Below are 15,991 nucleotides of genomic sequence, written 5' to 3' on the forward strand. Positions count from 1 at the left end.
GAAGGAAGAGAGAAACCTAGTAAGACTTCTATAAATGTCGGTCCAATCACATGGATACTAGAGAAGCCACAGAGTACAGATCCACATGGATACTAAAGAAGCTGTGGAGAGAAGTTGTCAGGGAAACACAGGCGAAACAAATGAAAAGACAAAGAGAAATAAAATGACCACTCTTCAAAAAATGAAAAGAAATTTAAGTAAAGGGCTTCAGAAAAAGAAATGTAATGAATATCGATCATTTAATGTAAGAAAATTTTGTTTTTTAGCAAAATTGAATGAAACTCTTAGCTTGTGTGACATTTACCAAGGCGCTTGAGGAAATTCTCCTCCTCTTCTCTTCCATTTTCCATTCCACTCCCTGGTCCCGCTTCAGAAAGCTTCACAGGACTAGTGAACTTGACCTGAGAAGAAAAACAAAGCCATTGGGTAACTAAATCCAAAGGTAAATCTTTGTTTTAGATTAACCCTACACTTGAAAGCTAAACTGTTTAGAATACAAAGATAGCTTCATTCTTCTGCCTCATGAATCTGATCAGTTTAGTTAGCGTGGTCTCTTCATGTGCCACAATAGACACCCCTATAAGTGGAAGGAGGATCCAGGGCAGAGACTGAAAACTGAAAAATCAGCATGATGAAAACAATATAGTGAACAATTGAGATTTTTCTCAGAATTTAATTCTGATAAAGCCCAAACTCATTTACAAATAGAATTCTACCATAGCAGAAAATCAGATGAAAATGAAAGATGAACCAAAAGGAACATTCCAAGTTTATGAAACAAATGATAAAGTAAACTACAATGAATGTGCAATATACTCCTTTCCTAAGCCTTAATATGTATTCTTGATGTTGACTTTATGCTAACAGTCCTCAAAACATTCGGGGCAGAAAGGAAGTTCATAGTCACATGAATTCCAATCTCTTAGCAGAATAAAGGTGATATAGAAATTACAAGATTTCATAAATGTTCAGTTATGTGTTTACATTCTTTCCATAACCTCAATGCATATAAAACAGACTAGATAGAAGAAACAGGTTTTCTATGTACACAAGGTCATATAGGATGAGACTAAATGAAATGAATTCTAGAATATGAAAACAAGAAGTTTATCTTGTGTGATAGTTGTTCTCAATGTACTATGTCATTTCTCTTCTCTTTTTTGCCCTTTGGTTATTCTCATATTATTACTGTATCTGACTTGGTTACCTGGTATATTGTATATATGTTCATTTGATTATTTGAAATAGGAAAGGGAAGGGGAAAACAAGATGATTGGGAGGGTGGGGGAAGGAAACAGGGACAAAAACATGACAAGGGGGTGTCAGTGTGTGAGAAGTAATCTACCTATTACCTGAGAAATGTAACTGTAACCTCTCTATACATTATCCCCAAAATAAAACTTTAAAAAAAGAAACTGGTTTTACTGAAATTCAAAAGAAGAATGTGACAAATTATGCATATTGAAAAGTAAGAAGGTCAAAGAGTAGGCCCCAAATCATGTACTGGGAAGACACTTGCAGGAAGTAAATTCCACTGAGAATCATAGTCCTTTTCAAATTAGATGCTACTGTGGTACTTGATAGCAGCATGAAGAATACTTGGTGAGAAAAGTCATTGGGGGTTCTTGGATAAAGAAACAATGACTCAGCTGTGCCAAAAGCAGTAGAAAGTGAATGAATGAATGGGGACAAATGTGTTTTAATCTGTGAAAGAATCACTATACAATCACTAGATCCTCAGAAAGGAGCTTGAAATGTCAACCATTTCACATGCATGTTGGAAGTTGAAAATGAGTGACAACACCTCCTACCATCTGCATTTTTCTGCTTATAACTTGAGCGCCTTTTATCTTTTTCTTTTTTTATTGTAATGGGCAGAGGGGTTATAGCTATATTCACCAGATAGTAGGTATATTGCTTCTCACATAATGATACCCCTTCTCATGTTTTTGTCCCCATTTCCCTCTCTCCAACCCCTCCCAATCATCTTGAGTACCATTTTTCTATTCCCCTACTTAACCATCCTGGTTTCCCTGCAGTAGTCTAAATTTCCCAAGTTGTCCTTGAACTCTTATTTATCCCCTGCAGGTTTTTAGCATTTCCCAGCCCTGACAATTTTCTCTCAAAGAATCCAACCTTCCCCTAAACAAGTAGTGTTCTGTTTACCTTAGAACTTTGCCTGATGAAGGACAGACGGTCCACAGAGCTGATGTCCAAGAGGTCTTCTACGCCATCTGCCAGGCCTGAGAGGGAGGATCGTTTCAGCCAGTTTCCTATTTAGTAATTATTTAAAGAAATGACACTGTTAGAGCATTTGCTCCCAATGGATTAAACAGAAATGTCAGCATGTGCTTTACAAGCAATGAAAGTTGTATGGCTTTGATATAAATAGAAGTGAAAACAAGTTGTTTACAGTGTACATGCTTTGAATCAAAATGTTCAGGGTTAAACCATAAAATTAACACGAGCCAGTAAGACTAGGACAAAAAAGAACCTGCGCCTCTATAGTGCATAGGACAACAATTTATCCACCTAGCCTTAACAATGTGTGTAGCACCTACTCAAGATGATTCGTTTTACCTTCTGAGTTTAATTCTAATAGAGTACAAACTCAAATTCATGAGTAGTAAGCCATGCACATTATTTTTGAACATCTCCACAATGTCTATTTGCTGACATTGGACTCCTAGGTAGCTTACCTGTGGTTTTTCTCATCTGCGAATGGGCCCTCCAGTGTGGTATCTATGTAGTCATTTATCACAAAATATTTTCATGCTTGTGTTACTCTCCTGTTCATCAGCCCACGTTGGCCATGAAGGGATCCAGGAGGGAAAAAACCAACTTGACCTGCGAAGTCCCCCAGGTTCAAGCCTTCCTATCTCTATTGTTCTACCATATTGCTGTGACTACTCTTCTCCTTGTTCTGGAACTTCCGGTTCCTTCCATTGGTATCTTGGTATCTTTTTTGTCAAATGTTTTTCTTTATTTCTAAGTACTTTGGAGATCTTATGAGTTCCCTGATTCCTACCCCATTCTGTCAGTTCAGGACTCATTATCGCACCCTATCATAGTATCATATGGATTCTCCTCACCAAGTTCATAGTTTGTGGCTATAAGAGGTTAGTTACTTTTGCTTGTCCTAGAAAGCATGTTTGGCAAAGTTACGGGAGCAAAGTTGCTCACTATTGAAGCTCTGATATCCAGTGGCATGTTAGCACACAGGAAAACCATGCAGTAGGGATTCAGGCAATATCTGCAGAAACAAAGGAGTGGGTGGATGAATGGGTGGGTAGAACAGTGCACCTAGGCATTATGGCCTGAAAGCTTTTGTTTCCTGAACTTTACCATGCATTGCTGCATTTTCATTTTGCAGTGATTTAATGACATGACAAGTAGGAAGAGAATTTATAAATAAATGCAGACATACTTTTACCTATTGGTAGCTTAAGCTTCTTCCGGAGGGAAATCCTCTGGGACCTCGAGCGGGCACGCCTGTCAGAGGTGTTCCCCGAGTGAGCTGTGGTGCATTCCGAAGTGTCCTGCTCAGACTGGCTCCTCGTGTCACTTGCTGCACTCTGGGATTTGAACATTTTGCGCCAGAAATCTTTTCGCTCCAGATTGCCCCCTTGCATTTGTTCATCACTGAAAATACACAGGAGATAACATTAAATACCTGACAACTCTTGAAATCCTCCTACATTTCTCTTGGACCTCCTGCTAACAGTAAGTTAGGCAAATGTTGCTGTGATCTTTGACAGAGTGTGGGGTGAGATCAAGGCTGACTGTGAACTCTCTTTGAAAATAGCCATGGCTCAGCTGTTGAATGGAGATGTTTTTTTGTTTCAGCTTCAATAATAAAAAGAAATAGACTCGGGACGGGAGTTTGGCCTAGTGGTAGAGTGCTTGCCTAGCATGTCACTCAGACCCGGGTTCGATTCCTTGGTACCACATACATAGAAAAAAGCTGGAAGTGGTGCTGAGGCTCCAGTGGTAGAGTGCTAAGCCTTGAGAAAGTCCAAGGACAGTGCTCAGGCCCTGTGCCCAAGCCCAGGACTAGCAAAAAAAAAAGAAATAGACTCAATATTCTTGCAGAATCTAAACTGCAGTATGAGTCACAGTATCACAATATCACAATAGCTAAAACATTTCAATTGTATTTAAATCATCAGTAAATATTTAACTTAAAAAATTGTTTTTGGTGTTTGTCCTGTGGACTGAGTTTAGAGCACAGACACTGTTTCTGAGCTATTTTGCTCAAGGCTAGTACTCCACCACTTGAGTCACGGTGCCACTTTCAGTATTTGGGTGGTTAATTGTAGATAAGAATCTCAGGAACTTTTCTGCCCAGGCTGGCTTCAAACCATGATCCAGATTTCAGCCTCCTGAGTAAATTACAGAAACCTGGGTAAAATGATATCCATGTTTTAAATACTAAACATTTCTCTTGTAGGTAAGTAGTTCCCCTAAAAGAATGAATAGGAATAAGCTGGTATAGAACTAGGCTGCAGGATTAATGTCCATAATATTCCTTATATATTCTGGAGGCACTAATTTAAATATGCTTTTGATTTTGCAATTATGAAAAGTGTCAAGAAACTGAATGAAATGGGTCCCAGGAGAGGATCCAATACAAGGGAGTGGAGACTATATTTCAGCGAAAACCGAGCACTAGAGTTTACCTTCCATCCTTCCTTTATTTATATTTGAAAGAAAAGTATCATTGAACATGCTGATGGTCATGTACCCACTTAAAACAAATTGTAAGTGACTCTTAAGAAGAAAAGGGATGGCACTGTTGCTCTACCTCACATGCACACTACTTTTTAAAGGTTCATTTATGTCTAGCACTGTATGTGTGACACAGAAGAGGACAACAGAGGAGATGGGAATGCAGTGAAAGATGATTTTGGTGGTGGGCACAAAGCTGGCTTTTCAGCCTGGTATAAAGATATTCACAGCATCGAGGGCAAAATATAAAGAGAAGAAGCAAAGGGACAACAGATGAAAACTAAAACTGATCAAACAAAAAGCAAATACAGGTTCAGAAAATCAAATTTCCTCTAGTGTGAAGTACTTAGCACACTGCCTTGGTCAAAAAGAAAAATCACTGCTACTTACTGCTCTGGAGTCTGTAAGGGGCGACCAGACATGAAGCTGTGACATTCCTCAGGAGCAGAAGATGCCTGGCCTTTGTCCACAATGATTCCAGCCTCTGACCTGTGGGAGTGGTACATTTCACAGTCACAGCAATCAGGAGCAGAAATACCACTTCTACTTCATCTACTCACTAAGCCAAGCACTTGCTAGAGACAGACTACATGGCTAGCAAACCACTGTCACCAGGAGTCTAGGCTGTAGGTAAAATGTACACTATCAGGTGATTCATGACAATGTCACCTTAGCAGATGAACTGCCAGCAGGATTTTGAATTCAGAAGTTACTTTTAATTATTGCAACTTGTATCTATATACAATGGCCATAAAATAAATATGTACTTATGAGAAAAACTCACAACATGATTCTAAAAAGCAATGTGTCTTTTGCCACATTTAGCATGTCGCTTACTGAATTGATGTGATATGATAATAATAATGGCTTTTCCTTTCTGGATAAAATGTAGATTATGTATAGTGTATATAACAAGGCATTAACAAAGTTCACATTTTATATTTCAGAGCTATTATATTGATTTTTGTATAAAAATTTGGGAACAAAGGAGACAGTTATTTAACATGAAACACATGATTCTTTTCTAAGATTCAATGGCATCCCATCTGTGATACCACATAGAAAAGGTAATGTTTTTAACATTCTATTCTGAACTTAGAGTACACTAAAAAATACATAGGCCATATGATGAAAAAATAACATTTTAATGATACAAGGCAAACTTGATAATAATCAGAAAGATCAAGTGTCCAACCTTTTACTGCCTGTAGGCTTAGATTCCTGTTCATTCTCTTCGACCTTTCTCCCTGGAGCTAACTTTTCAGCACTGTCAAGTAAAGCACTAAGGGCCACTCTTCTGAAGACATTCCCATGAGATTCTTTGATAAACTGGACCAGTTGATGGATATCACAATATAATCCCTGTTTAAAGGCAATAAGAAAGTTTGGGGAAGGAAAGAGAGTTGTGTGACCAGTTTCCAAAAGAAGAGAAAGAAAAGAAATTCCTTAGGTTTAGAAGAGCATTCAGGATCTCAAACAAATAGGAATTGCTACTGTTGAGAACAGGATACTAGTTCTTTATTATTGCTATGGCAAAACATTGTCAGTAGTCCTTGGTATGAAAAAAATGGTGACAACAAGCTTCATATTCAGAAAGAAAACTACATCGCTACCATGACATGTGTTTGTTATTTAAACCACTGGATTCCCAAGCTTTAATTTTCTGTCTCAACTCTTCCTTCTGAAGAGATATAATAAAAACAATATATAGAATTGTGTTTAGACTTGAGATTTCAGTCTGCGCTCAGCTTCTCAAAAATCTTGGCATTGTTACAGCAAAATGATAAGTTAACTAGATACTTCGAACAAAGGCTGATTAAAGGATGATTAATTTTGCTAGACACATTTAGCAAATACTGAGCATGAACTTAATTATGAACCTATGATTTATGCACAGCTATTTGTATGCAGTAATATATTGGTGAACTAGCATTTATAAATACATGAAACGGGTGTTGGTGGCTCATACCTCTGATCCTAGCTACTTAGGAGGTTGAGAGCTGAGGATTCTAGTTTAAAGCCAGACTTAGAGGAAAGTTTGTGAGATTTCAATCTCCAAAAAGCTGTAAGTGGACATGTACCTTACTTGGGACAGAATTAGTCTTCAGAAAAAACAAACAAAAAATAACCTCAGGGATAGCACCAAGCCTTGAGTTCAAGCTTCAAAACCAGATTACTTACCTTGATAGCATTAGTATTTCATTTTTGTTTGTTGGCTTGCTTGTTTTTTGTCAGTCCTGGGGTTTGAACTCAGGCTCTGTGCACTATCTCTGGACACTTTTTGCTCAAGGCTAGAGTTCTACCACTCAAGCCACAGTACCACTTCTGGCTTTTTCTGAGTATATGGTACCAAGGAATTGAACCCAGGGCATCATACATGCTAGGAAAGCACTCTACTACTAGGCTACACTCCTGGCTGATAGCATTAGTTTCAACAAACTTAAGACCCCTGGCAAAATTATGTTCATGATCTTTAGGAAAGAAGAGTTCCTGAGGATAGCATGGAGAGTCTTTGAGGGGCTATGGTAAGTGGGCCCTGTGCCCTTCATTCTGTTCTGTAGTAGCTCCTCCATGGGAGAGCAAAGATCACAAAGAGCATACATAGCCCTGGAACATGGCAGAGATCAATGATCGGGACCCATGGACACTCCTGAGGCTCTAAGTGTTTTTCTAAGGGAATCTTTATACTGCCCAGTGGAGTGGACAATCCACAAGTGACTGAAATTCAACTTCCAGCCATTCTGGATGAATGGCAGTTCAGGGTCAAACTCATATTTATATAAAGAATATTAAGAAATACAGTATTCTATCCAGGAGGTTGTGGATAGAGATTTATAAGTACTCACATATTAACTTTTAAGTTACTTCTTGTGATCAAAACGAATGCATATACATTGCCTGTGCTACAGTCAAGGTCAAAGTCCTTAGGTTGGCTGTGACCATCAGCCAAAGTAAATTCCATTTGGTTTGTGGTTTTATTCCATTTATCTAAAGGGTATCACTTCAATAAGTGATAGTTTAAAAATAAAGTCCTTCATTTATTAGCAGATAAGCAAGCAATCCACAAATGCCTGGGGAATGATTTCTACTAAGCATAGGATCTAACAAATTGTCAGGATAGAAAAATGTTCCTTTGCTTCCCCCAAAAAAACCTGAGTTCATCTATTCATGCCAGATTTATCACCTATAATTGACATTTAATATCACAAAGCCCAATCTCTTTGATAGCACTTAAGCACTAACCTTTTTTTTTTTTTTGGCCAGTTCTGGACTTGGGCTCAGGGCACTGTCCTTGTGCTTTCTCAAGGCTAGAGCTCTACCACTTGAGCCTCAGCACCACTTCCGGCTTTTTTTCTATGTATGTGGTACCAAGGAATCGAACCTGGGTATTCGTGCATGCTAGGCAAGCACTCTACCACTAGGCCAAACTCCCGGCTCAAACACTAACCTTTTATAGCTTAGCTTTTCCTCACACACTACTAATGGTTTCAGTGAATTAATCAACAGTCTTTTATGTAGAGTAGTTAAAAGATCACAGTACTCACTAAAAACCAGACCAAACCAAACCAACTTCAGCAGTATATTATTTGCATTAATTTAAAAGTGCCTATGGTCTCAAATAATGCTTTGGGATAGCAACCTTTAATATTTCATGCACTAATAAACTGTACTCCCTCATTTCTCAAAAATATATCTTAAAATTGTTTAACCAAAGGCTATGAAACTGTTGAAATGGAAGAAGATGCTAAGTCAATCTGAAGATAGGATAATGAGCACAAAGGAAAAAAAAACACTGAGGGTAGAGTTCTACTTTAAGTTACTGAAGACTGTGGAGGAAATGGATATTGTTTCATATATTTTTTATTGTAATTAATAGAAGGGTTACATTATATTCACCAGATAGAGGGTGCATTACTTCACATACATTGATACTCTTTCTTATGTCTTGGTTCCCATTTCCCTCCCACCACCCCCGCCCCTCATCTTGTTTCCCCCCCTTCCCTATCCGATTTCAAATAACCAAATATGCATATATACAATATATCAGATAATACTGTAACAATATGAGATAGCCAAGAGACAGCAAAAGAGATGAGTGATATAGCATAGTACATTAAGGACAACAATCACTCATTATATGGCCTTTGTTTCTATGTCCTGGAGGTCCTTTCATTTAGCATCATACTACATGGCCTTCTGTATCTAGGTTTTGTTTTATTGTAAATCTCTTCTAGGAGAGCCCAATGTTTCTACTGATTATGATAATTGAGGGAAATCATTGTGCCTATGTTCCTTTGAGTCTGGCTTACTTCACTTAATATGACTTTTTCTAAGTCTTTCCAGGGAAATGGCTATTTTAACTTTAAGACTTCAGTCTCTCTTTCATGTAGCATGATGCAACATTTCTCTAAAGCAGAGGCTGAGAATTGTGGGAAGAATGGGGGAGCTTCTCACCAGATTCTCAGGGCTGTGCAGTTCGTGTGCTGTTGAAGCGCAGCGCGTGATGAGGGATTTAAACATGGCACTGACGATAATACCCTCCACGATCTGGGCTGTGGATTTGTTGTCCACCGTGGTGAAGTTATTTACAAACCCAGCCTTGTCTGGAAGCAAAGACACATGATAAGAGAACATTTCTATTAAGCATCATAATGAAAAGGCAAAGGAAGTAAGAGCTTGGTACTCAAAAATGGTGATGTGCTGTCCAAAATGCAGAAACAGACATAAACCTCTGATGGGAGGATTGCTATACAGACTGGGAGATAAACGAACAAGTCTTCTTCACAGTCTTTACTATGATACAGTCAACTACATTTGTGGAGTCTTGATTGATACTTCTTTCCAGTGAGTATGTGCCAGTCCTGAGCCTTAAACTCAAGGCTAGCGTACTATCCTGAGCTTTGTTGCTCAAGACTGGTGCTCTACCACTTAAGCCACACAGCTCTACTTCTGGATTTTGGGTGCTTAACTGGATAAGAGTCTCACAGACTTTCTTAACAGGGCTGACTTTGAACCACAGTCCTCAGAGCTTAGCCCCATGAGTAGCTAGGATTACAGGTGTGGTAGAGCGCTTTCTTAGCAAGTATGAGTCCCTCTGTTTGATTCCTTAGTACCACATAAACAAAACATAAGTAAAACTGGTTTTTAAAAATTCAATCATCATGGAGGGATGAATTTGGTGAAGAAGGTTGGTTTGGTTTTTCAGTAGACACTGTTTAGTGTGTCAGAGTGGAATGAAAGGAGACCAATCACAAGAGCAAGGTAGTAAGCAAGAAAAGGCATATTGGACCTCTACAGAGGCACAAGAAAACCCATGTCCTGCTGAGAGTATGCCCAGAGCTGGGCATGTGTCTGTGGAGAGGCAAAGCCATGGCCTCCCCAGAGCCACCCTCTTCTAACCCAAGACACATGGAACGTCAGTGCATGATTTAAGGCCTTCAATCTCCATGGCATTCTATGCTGTAGAAGCTTCTTCACAGGGGACATAGGCACTCTGGCCTGGCCAGAGGGTTTCACAGGGTTTGAGAGCACGTGGAAACTATGGGCACATGTACCTCTATAGTTGATCAGAGAGAGAACTGTGTCTGTCATGTCATTATGACTCATGTCTATGTCTTAATAATCTGAGGGAGGAAAAAAATGAGGATGAATAGGTTGAAGTAATTTTCACAAGTATGAAAACAGAACAATGAAATCTGTTGAAGCTGTTTTAGGAGAGGAGAAAAGAGAGGGTGGCCAGTAATAGAAGGGGTAAGATTGATTGGAATACATTACACACATGAGCGAATGCCAGAATTAAATTCCTCCCATAAGTAATGCAGACTCATTTAAAAATCTTTTATTTGAAGAGGTGAGAGAGGATAAGAAAGAGTAATAAAAGAATTTGATCAAAGTATATTATATGCAACTATGGAAATTCTATAATGAAACTACTTTGTATAATTAATATATGCTCATGAAATGTGTACAAAAATGTTACACTGTTTGCAATCCTCTATTACCTGTGCCATTAACAGAGGATTGCCTCTAGATTTTACAATTAGAAAAGAAATGCTTTTGTCTCTGTTTATGGTACCTGTTTGAAATAACATTAAGAAAAAGAAAAAATATCAGTTTATAATTAATCATTTCTTTTGCTGATCTCAACTATAATCTTCATTTACCTCATTGTTTTTAAAATTTATGGTATTCTTAGCTTAAAATGATTTTAATAACATAATCCCCATGGATTCTACAGATGAACAGTATTTTATCTTAATATGATGATATAACAATGAAGCTTAAGATATACCAGAAAGATAACTGCTTAATATCTATCAGGCATGTCTTCATGACAAATTAATCACTTACTGTTATTTATTAATGACATGAATAATAAAAATCTATCCTAAGATATATTGCTTCTTAATTGCTACTCTGAAATATGTATTTTATTCAACTCAGGCTTCAGGCCTCACTCTCAGTGCATTTCTATCTGAGTGATACTGAAAGGACTCTGTGATTCACAAATGCAGGTAGCATTTACTGGCTTCCCCTCATATCTGGCACTGTGGCTTAAGTGATAGAATGCTAGCTGAGCCAAAAAAGCTCACGGAAAGTACCCAATACTGAATTCAAGCTTCAGAACTCTCTCTCTCTCTCTCTCTCTCTCTCTCTCTCTCTCTCTCTCTCTCTCTCTCTCTCTCTCTCTCTCTCACACACACACACACACACACACACACACACACACACACACACACACACAGTTTGCAGACCTACAATATTAGGTCTATGCGTAAATTTGTGCTAATCACATATTTTTAATTCCTACTTGATTTTGTGAAAGAAAATGTCTTCATTTTGCCTAGTATCTGTAGTTACTCATTTCCTATTCACTGAGCTAATACATATATCCTTTGTGCCCCTCATCCTTCATCACTGTTTTTGAAGAAGGAGCTCCTTATCAAATTTCCATTCACTGGAATAAGTTACCTATTCAAGTAAGGTAAGGAATTTCATGAGAGCAAAGTGTATCCCCCCAAATGATCAGCAAATATCTTTTCCTTATAATCTCTTATGTATGCACATATACATGCACACACACACGCATGCCGTCATGCACATGTACTCTTTCTTTCTAAATTCCACTAATTTGATGTGTCCCTTACACCCTTCCTTGTTTTACCTCACAGTGATTTGCTCCTAGTGCCTGTGTAGGCATCGCATTACTTACTGTCAGTGACTGGCTCCATACAAAATCCTAGCAAAGCATGTAAGAAGTCCACTACATTATTGAGAGAGTCCTTGTTCACATAGTCCCTCATGGTTTGCCGGAATTGCATCTTATCTAGCTTGTATAGTTTAGTGAGGCAGTTCTGGGCCTGCAATGAAGGGAGAAAAGTGAAAAAGTCACAAGTACCAGCTTAAGCTACCATCACCCATAAATCAAAGCCTTTAGAAAGCCAAGAACTCCATCCATCCCCACTGGCTGATGCCAGCCAAGCCTGCTGGCCCTTCTAGTACAAGTAAGAAGTGGCCAGACAGACTAGGCAGCCTGAAGGAATTTGCACTGTGAAGAACCACCCAAAAGCTGAAGATTGGGTCTAGTCCTAGGAAGAGATTATCTCTTCACCAAGGTCAAGATTTTAAGATTGCATTGAAAACAATTCAAGGTATTACAGTTAGGGGATAGAATTTGCAATCCATGCTAAACAAAACAAAACAAAACAAAGAAACCTCACAGTCTCTGCAGTGAACAAATGCAAGCCAAGCCAGTACCTAGCTAGCTTCTTTGAATAAGGTAGATTTAATGGAAAGAGTGAAGGAGGAGAGTAGGAGGGGCTAGTCAACATTCCCTCACGTGGACAAGCAGAAGAGGTCCTCAAAACAGTGAAGAGTCATTTAGGTCTAACTTATTTATGTGACTGCACTTACACATTAAAGTGTGGTATTTAAACCAAAGCTGGCCTCTGGAGTATGAAAAGCAAATCACCTTTGGCTAGATCCTGCTACTTAAAAAAAAACCCCAACATATTCTATGATCCAACAAATAATTTTTCTACTTGCCAAAGGAAAAGGGAATGATTCTCATAATCAGAAATGACAAAATCATGATCACTGGCTGTATAAGGCATCAGATAGAGTGCTCTGATGCTGCCTGAAAGCACAAAGCACCTGCCAGCCCTCTCTTATTATCAAAAGAAAAAAAAGCCCAGTTGTGTGGATAATGTCTGTAATTCCAGCTACTTAGGCTGCAGATGTGAATATCACAGTGACTGCCAGCTAGGACAAAAACTGAGCAAGGCTCTCATCTTAATAAGCTTGGTATGGCATTGCACATCTGTGACTCCAGTTACATGATAGGAAGCTAGGCTGGCCCAGGACAAAATAACTACAGCAAAAAAGGCTGACGCCATGGCTCAATTGGTAGATTGCTTGCCTAGCTAATGCAAGCCCTTGTTCTAACCCAAGTTATGACAAAAAAGATAAGACATTAGAATGGAACTCTTTCTACAATTACCCAAAAGATAATTTTAAAAAATTAAAAAGGAAATCTGTAACAGTGAAATGGGGAAATGGCAGAAATCTCTGGTCTGAGGGAAAAGGCCCAAAGAGCAAGAAAGGAGGCATAGGTGGAGAAGAATCTCACTTAGTGAGGATAGGAGAGGAATAGAAGTCACATTGAGGAGGCAGAATTAAAGTCATGAATTACATAACATTTGTGCTCGGGTGGAAGCAATGTAAGCTCTTTATTGCCTTGCTAATTAATATTTTGACTTAAAAATTTTTGGCTTCCAAATCTAAATCTTGATGAAAAACATATGACTTTAGAAGTTAGTTACAGTGAATAGACTCCCTCATAAATACATAGTAAACTAAAATGACACAACATAGATAATTGAATAGATAGATAATACATTGAGCAAGAAACCCAGCATGCTTACACTGTGTGAACATGTCATGTCAAAACCTAACACCAAAGTGAAACAGGCTGTCATAGATGTTGACATGATCCTAAAACTCTGCCAAGATATGCCAGGGGGTCTCCAGGATTCCAATTCTTATTTTCATTAGAGTGTTTCCTTATAATTGTAGCTCAAAGGTTCATATGAAACCAGTCCCCCCAGCATAGGCTTGCTAGAGGGGGGTTATTACTCAAGTCAGTAAGGAAAGCTACAGACAGTGGAAAAATTTGAAATCCTATTGTTCTATTACAAAAATGTAATTGGCAACTCCCAGAACAGAGTTTCAGGTTTCACACAGCTCAAGGGGATGTGATTTCAAATATCTAGATGTCCAGGGTCATTCACAAGCAAAGCAGCCAGAAAGCAACTGGCTACTTTTATAGTCCAGTTTTGTCCCAATAAGGGCCATTTTCCCACAGTGAAGTAGAAACAATAAAGTCCAAAAGTTTGACTCTTTTCTCTAATATATAGTATATTTCTACATTATAGACAGATGATTTAAAAAATCCTTGTCACAGGACATCTGAAACTTACGACATATCTTTATCAAAACCAAGTTCTTTCAAACCAAAATTCAAAGTTCCTTCAATTTTAGTTACATATGCATCCCTTGACCAACTAACTGGAGATTGGTCTCTGTTAGACAGGAGGCAGAAGTATTTTTTGCCAATTAAATTTTCCTAAGTCTGAATTTTAGGTGTCTTGAGACATTTGGTGGGAATCTTCTCACCCAAAGACAGCATTTATTGTTGTATGAAATATAATATTTTTTTCTGGGAATATTGACCCTCATTGTCAAAGGACTCATGCCTCAACTGGAAGGAGGGAAGGGGGAGGAAATGGAATCTACTTTAATTCTCTTACATTCTCTCGGAATACCTGGTGTCTCAGACGATCTCCAGAGAGCCCCCGATGTCCTTCTCCACAACCATAGGCACATCCCAAAGACTTCACTATTTTTATGAGCATGCTGAGAGCAAGCCTATGGTTGCTTACTGGTGTACTTTCATCCTAGCACCACAATTAGAAAAAAAAAGATGTCTGAGCTCCTTTTATGCAAGGGCTCTCTGGTATAATTAAATAAAGTATACATGTTCTACAGTGAGCACCTACAATTTAAGGGATGGAACTAAGTTCAACAAACAAAAAAAGAAAGCTATGCATTCTGAACACCATGTAGTGGTTTAAAAAAATCTGAACCACTTTCTTGGAAGGCATCCCTTTAAATCCTAGAGAGATGATCAGAACTACCTAGAAACCATGGGATGATCGGTGATGACAGAAAATAGAGTTTGTGAGAAACCACCCTCATCAGCAGGCTTCTGAATGCCAAGCTAGGATTACTGCTAGCTTTAGGAGACTGATCAAAGTCTAAATCTTAAAATCCTTCAGTGATTTTTATTGAGGATTTTTAGCTGTGTATACTTTCACTGTATTACAATACACATGTATAAGCAAAGTGAGGTTACACGGAACTTCATAATCATTCAGCTTGACTCACCCTTTGGCTTTTGCAAAATGGACTATGAGAATTGTGACATCCTTTCTCTTGCCCGTGTTAATTCGTGTGAGCAGAGAACATGGCTCCCCCCAAAAGGAACTGCCTTGAACTGTTTCCAAAGAAGCAAAAGGAAGTTGTTGCAAAGGAATGATGCTGAACCCAAGGTGAAAGAGTCAATGCCTTTAGTAAGTGGCAGTCAGTGCTCCCAGCTACATCAAGGTGTCAGTATATACCATACACCTGAGATTCCGACTCCTGCTCTGTAATTGATATGATGCTGCAAATTAATTGCAGATGGTGCTGCATACATTAACTAACTTTTTATGTTTTCTTTTGCTCATCTGCAAACTAAGGCTCCTGATAGCTGCCCTTCCTACTATAGGTTTTCTGAACAGAACAAACAAAATAAAAACTCAGAATTTCTCTAAATTATAACAGATATTTCCATCAGCCTTATGATCATATCGGCACGTATACTGAGACCTCAGAAGAACGTGTGCTACAATGTGGGCAGGGTATAACTAGATACTACCCTGTGCCTTAATGAGGTAGAATAGGCTTTTCTCAAGTTCATAGTTGGTCCTTTCCTCGTCTGTAAACTTAGGCAGTAGAAGAAGTGCTAGACCCTAGAGATTCTCCCTTCAGAAATGAAACATGTCTTCTCTTTGCTATGCAAAGGGTTGTTGACTGACATCTCTGAGTAGAGTTTTTCTCCCAGCTACTCAGAAGGCAGAGATAGGGAGGATCATAGTCTTAAGCCACAGTCTCATCTGAAAAGCATATGAAGTAGAAGGACAAGGGCTGTGGTTTAAATGGT

At 38.6% G+C, this 15,991-nt stretch overlaps 2 protein-coding genes and 1 long non-coding RNA gene across 7 annotated transcripts in view; 1 reads left to right on the forward strand and 2 right to left on the reverse strand.

Moving 5' to 3' along the window:
* The window catches only part of LOC150039413 (uncharacterized), a 510,688-nt gene that overhangs the window by 422,379 nt on the left and 72,318 nt on the right, over positions 1–15,991 (forward strand). The window lies entirely within an intron of this gene.
* Positions 1–15,991, reverse strand: part of LOC150039423 (uncharacterized) — a 242,842-nt gene that overhangs the window by 179,971 nt on the left and 46,880 nt on the right. The window lies entirely within an intron of this gene.
* Positions 1–15,991, reverse strand: part of LOC150039431 (protein unc-80 homolog) — a 99,735-nt gene that overhangs the window by 72,210 nt on the left and 11,534 nt on the right. The window contains 8 exon segments of the mRNA XM_090327810.1: positions 305–401; positions 2,167–2,273; positions 3,428–3,642; positions 5,119–5,217; positions 5,924–6,090; positions 9,184–9,332; positions 11,942–12,089; positions 14,538–14,684. Coding sequence (XP_090183936.1) covers positions 305–401; positions 2,167–2,273; positions 3,428–3,642; positions 5,119–5,217; positions 5,924–6,090; positions 9,184–9,332; positions 11,942–12,089; positions 14,538–14,684 — 1,129 coding nt within the window.

This window comes from Megascapheus bottae, unplaced genomic scaffold, assembly GCF_031878675.1.
Source record: "Megascapheus bottae isolate mThoBot1 unplaced genomic scaffold, mThoBot2.hap1 HAP1_SCAFFOLD_40, whole genome shotgun sequence".
Lineage (NCBI taxonomy): Eukaryota > Metazoa > Chordata > Mammalia > Rodentia > Geomyidae > Megascapheus > Megascapheus bottae.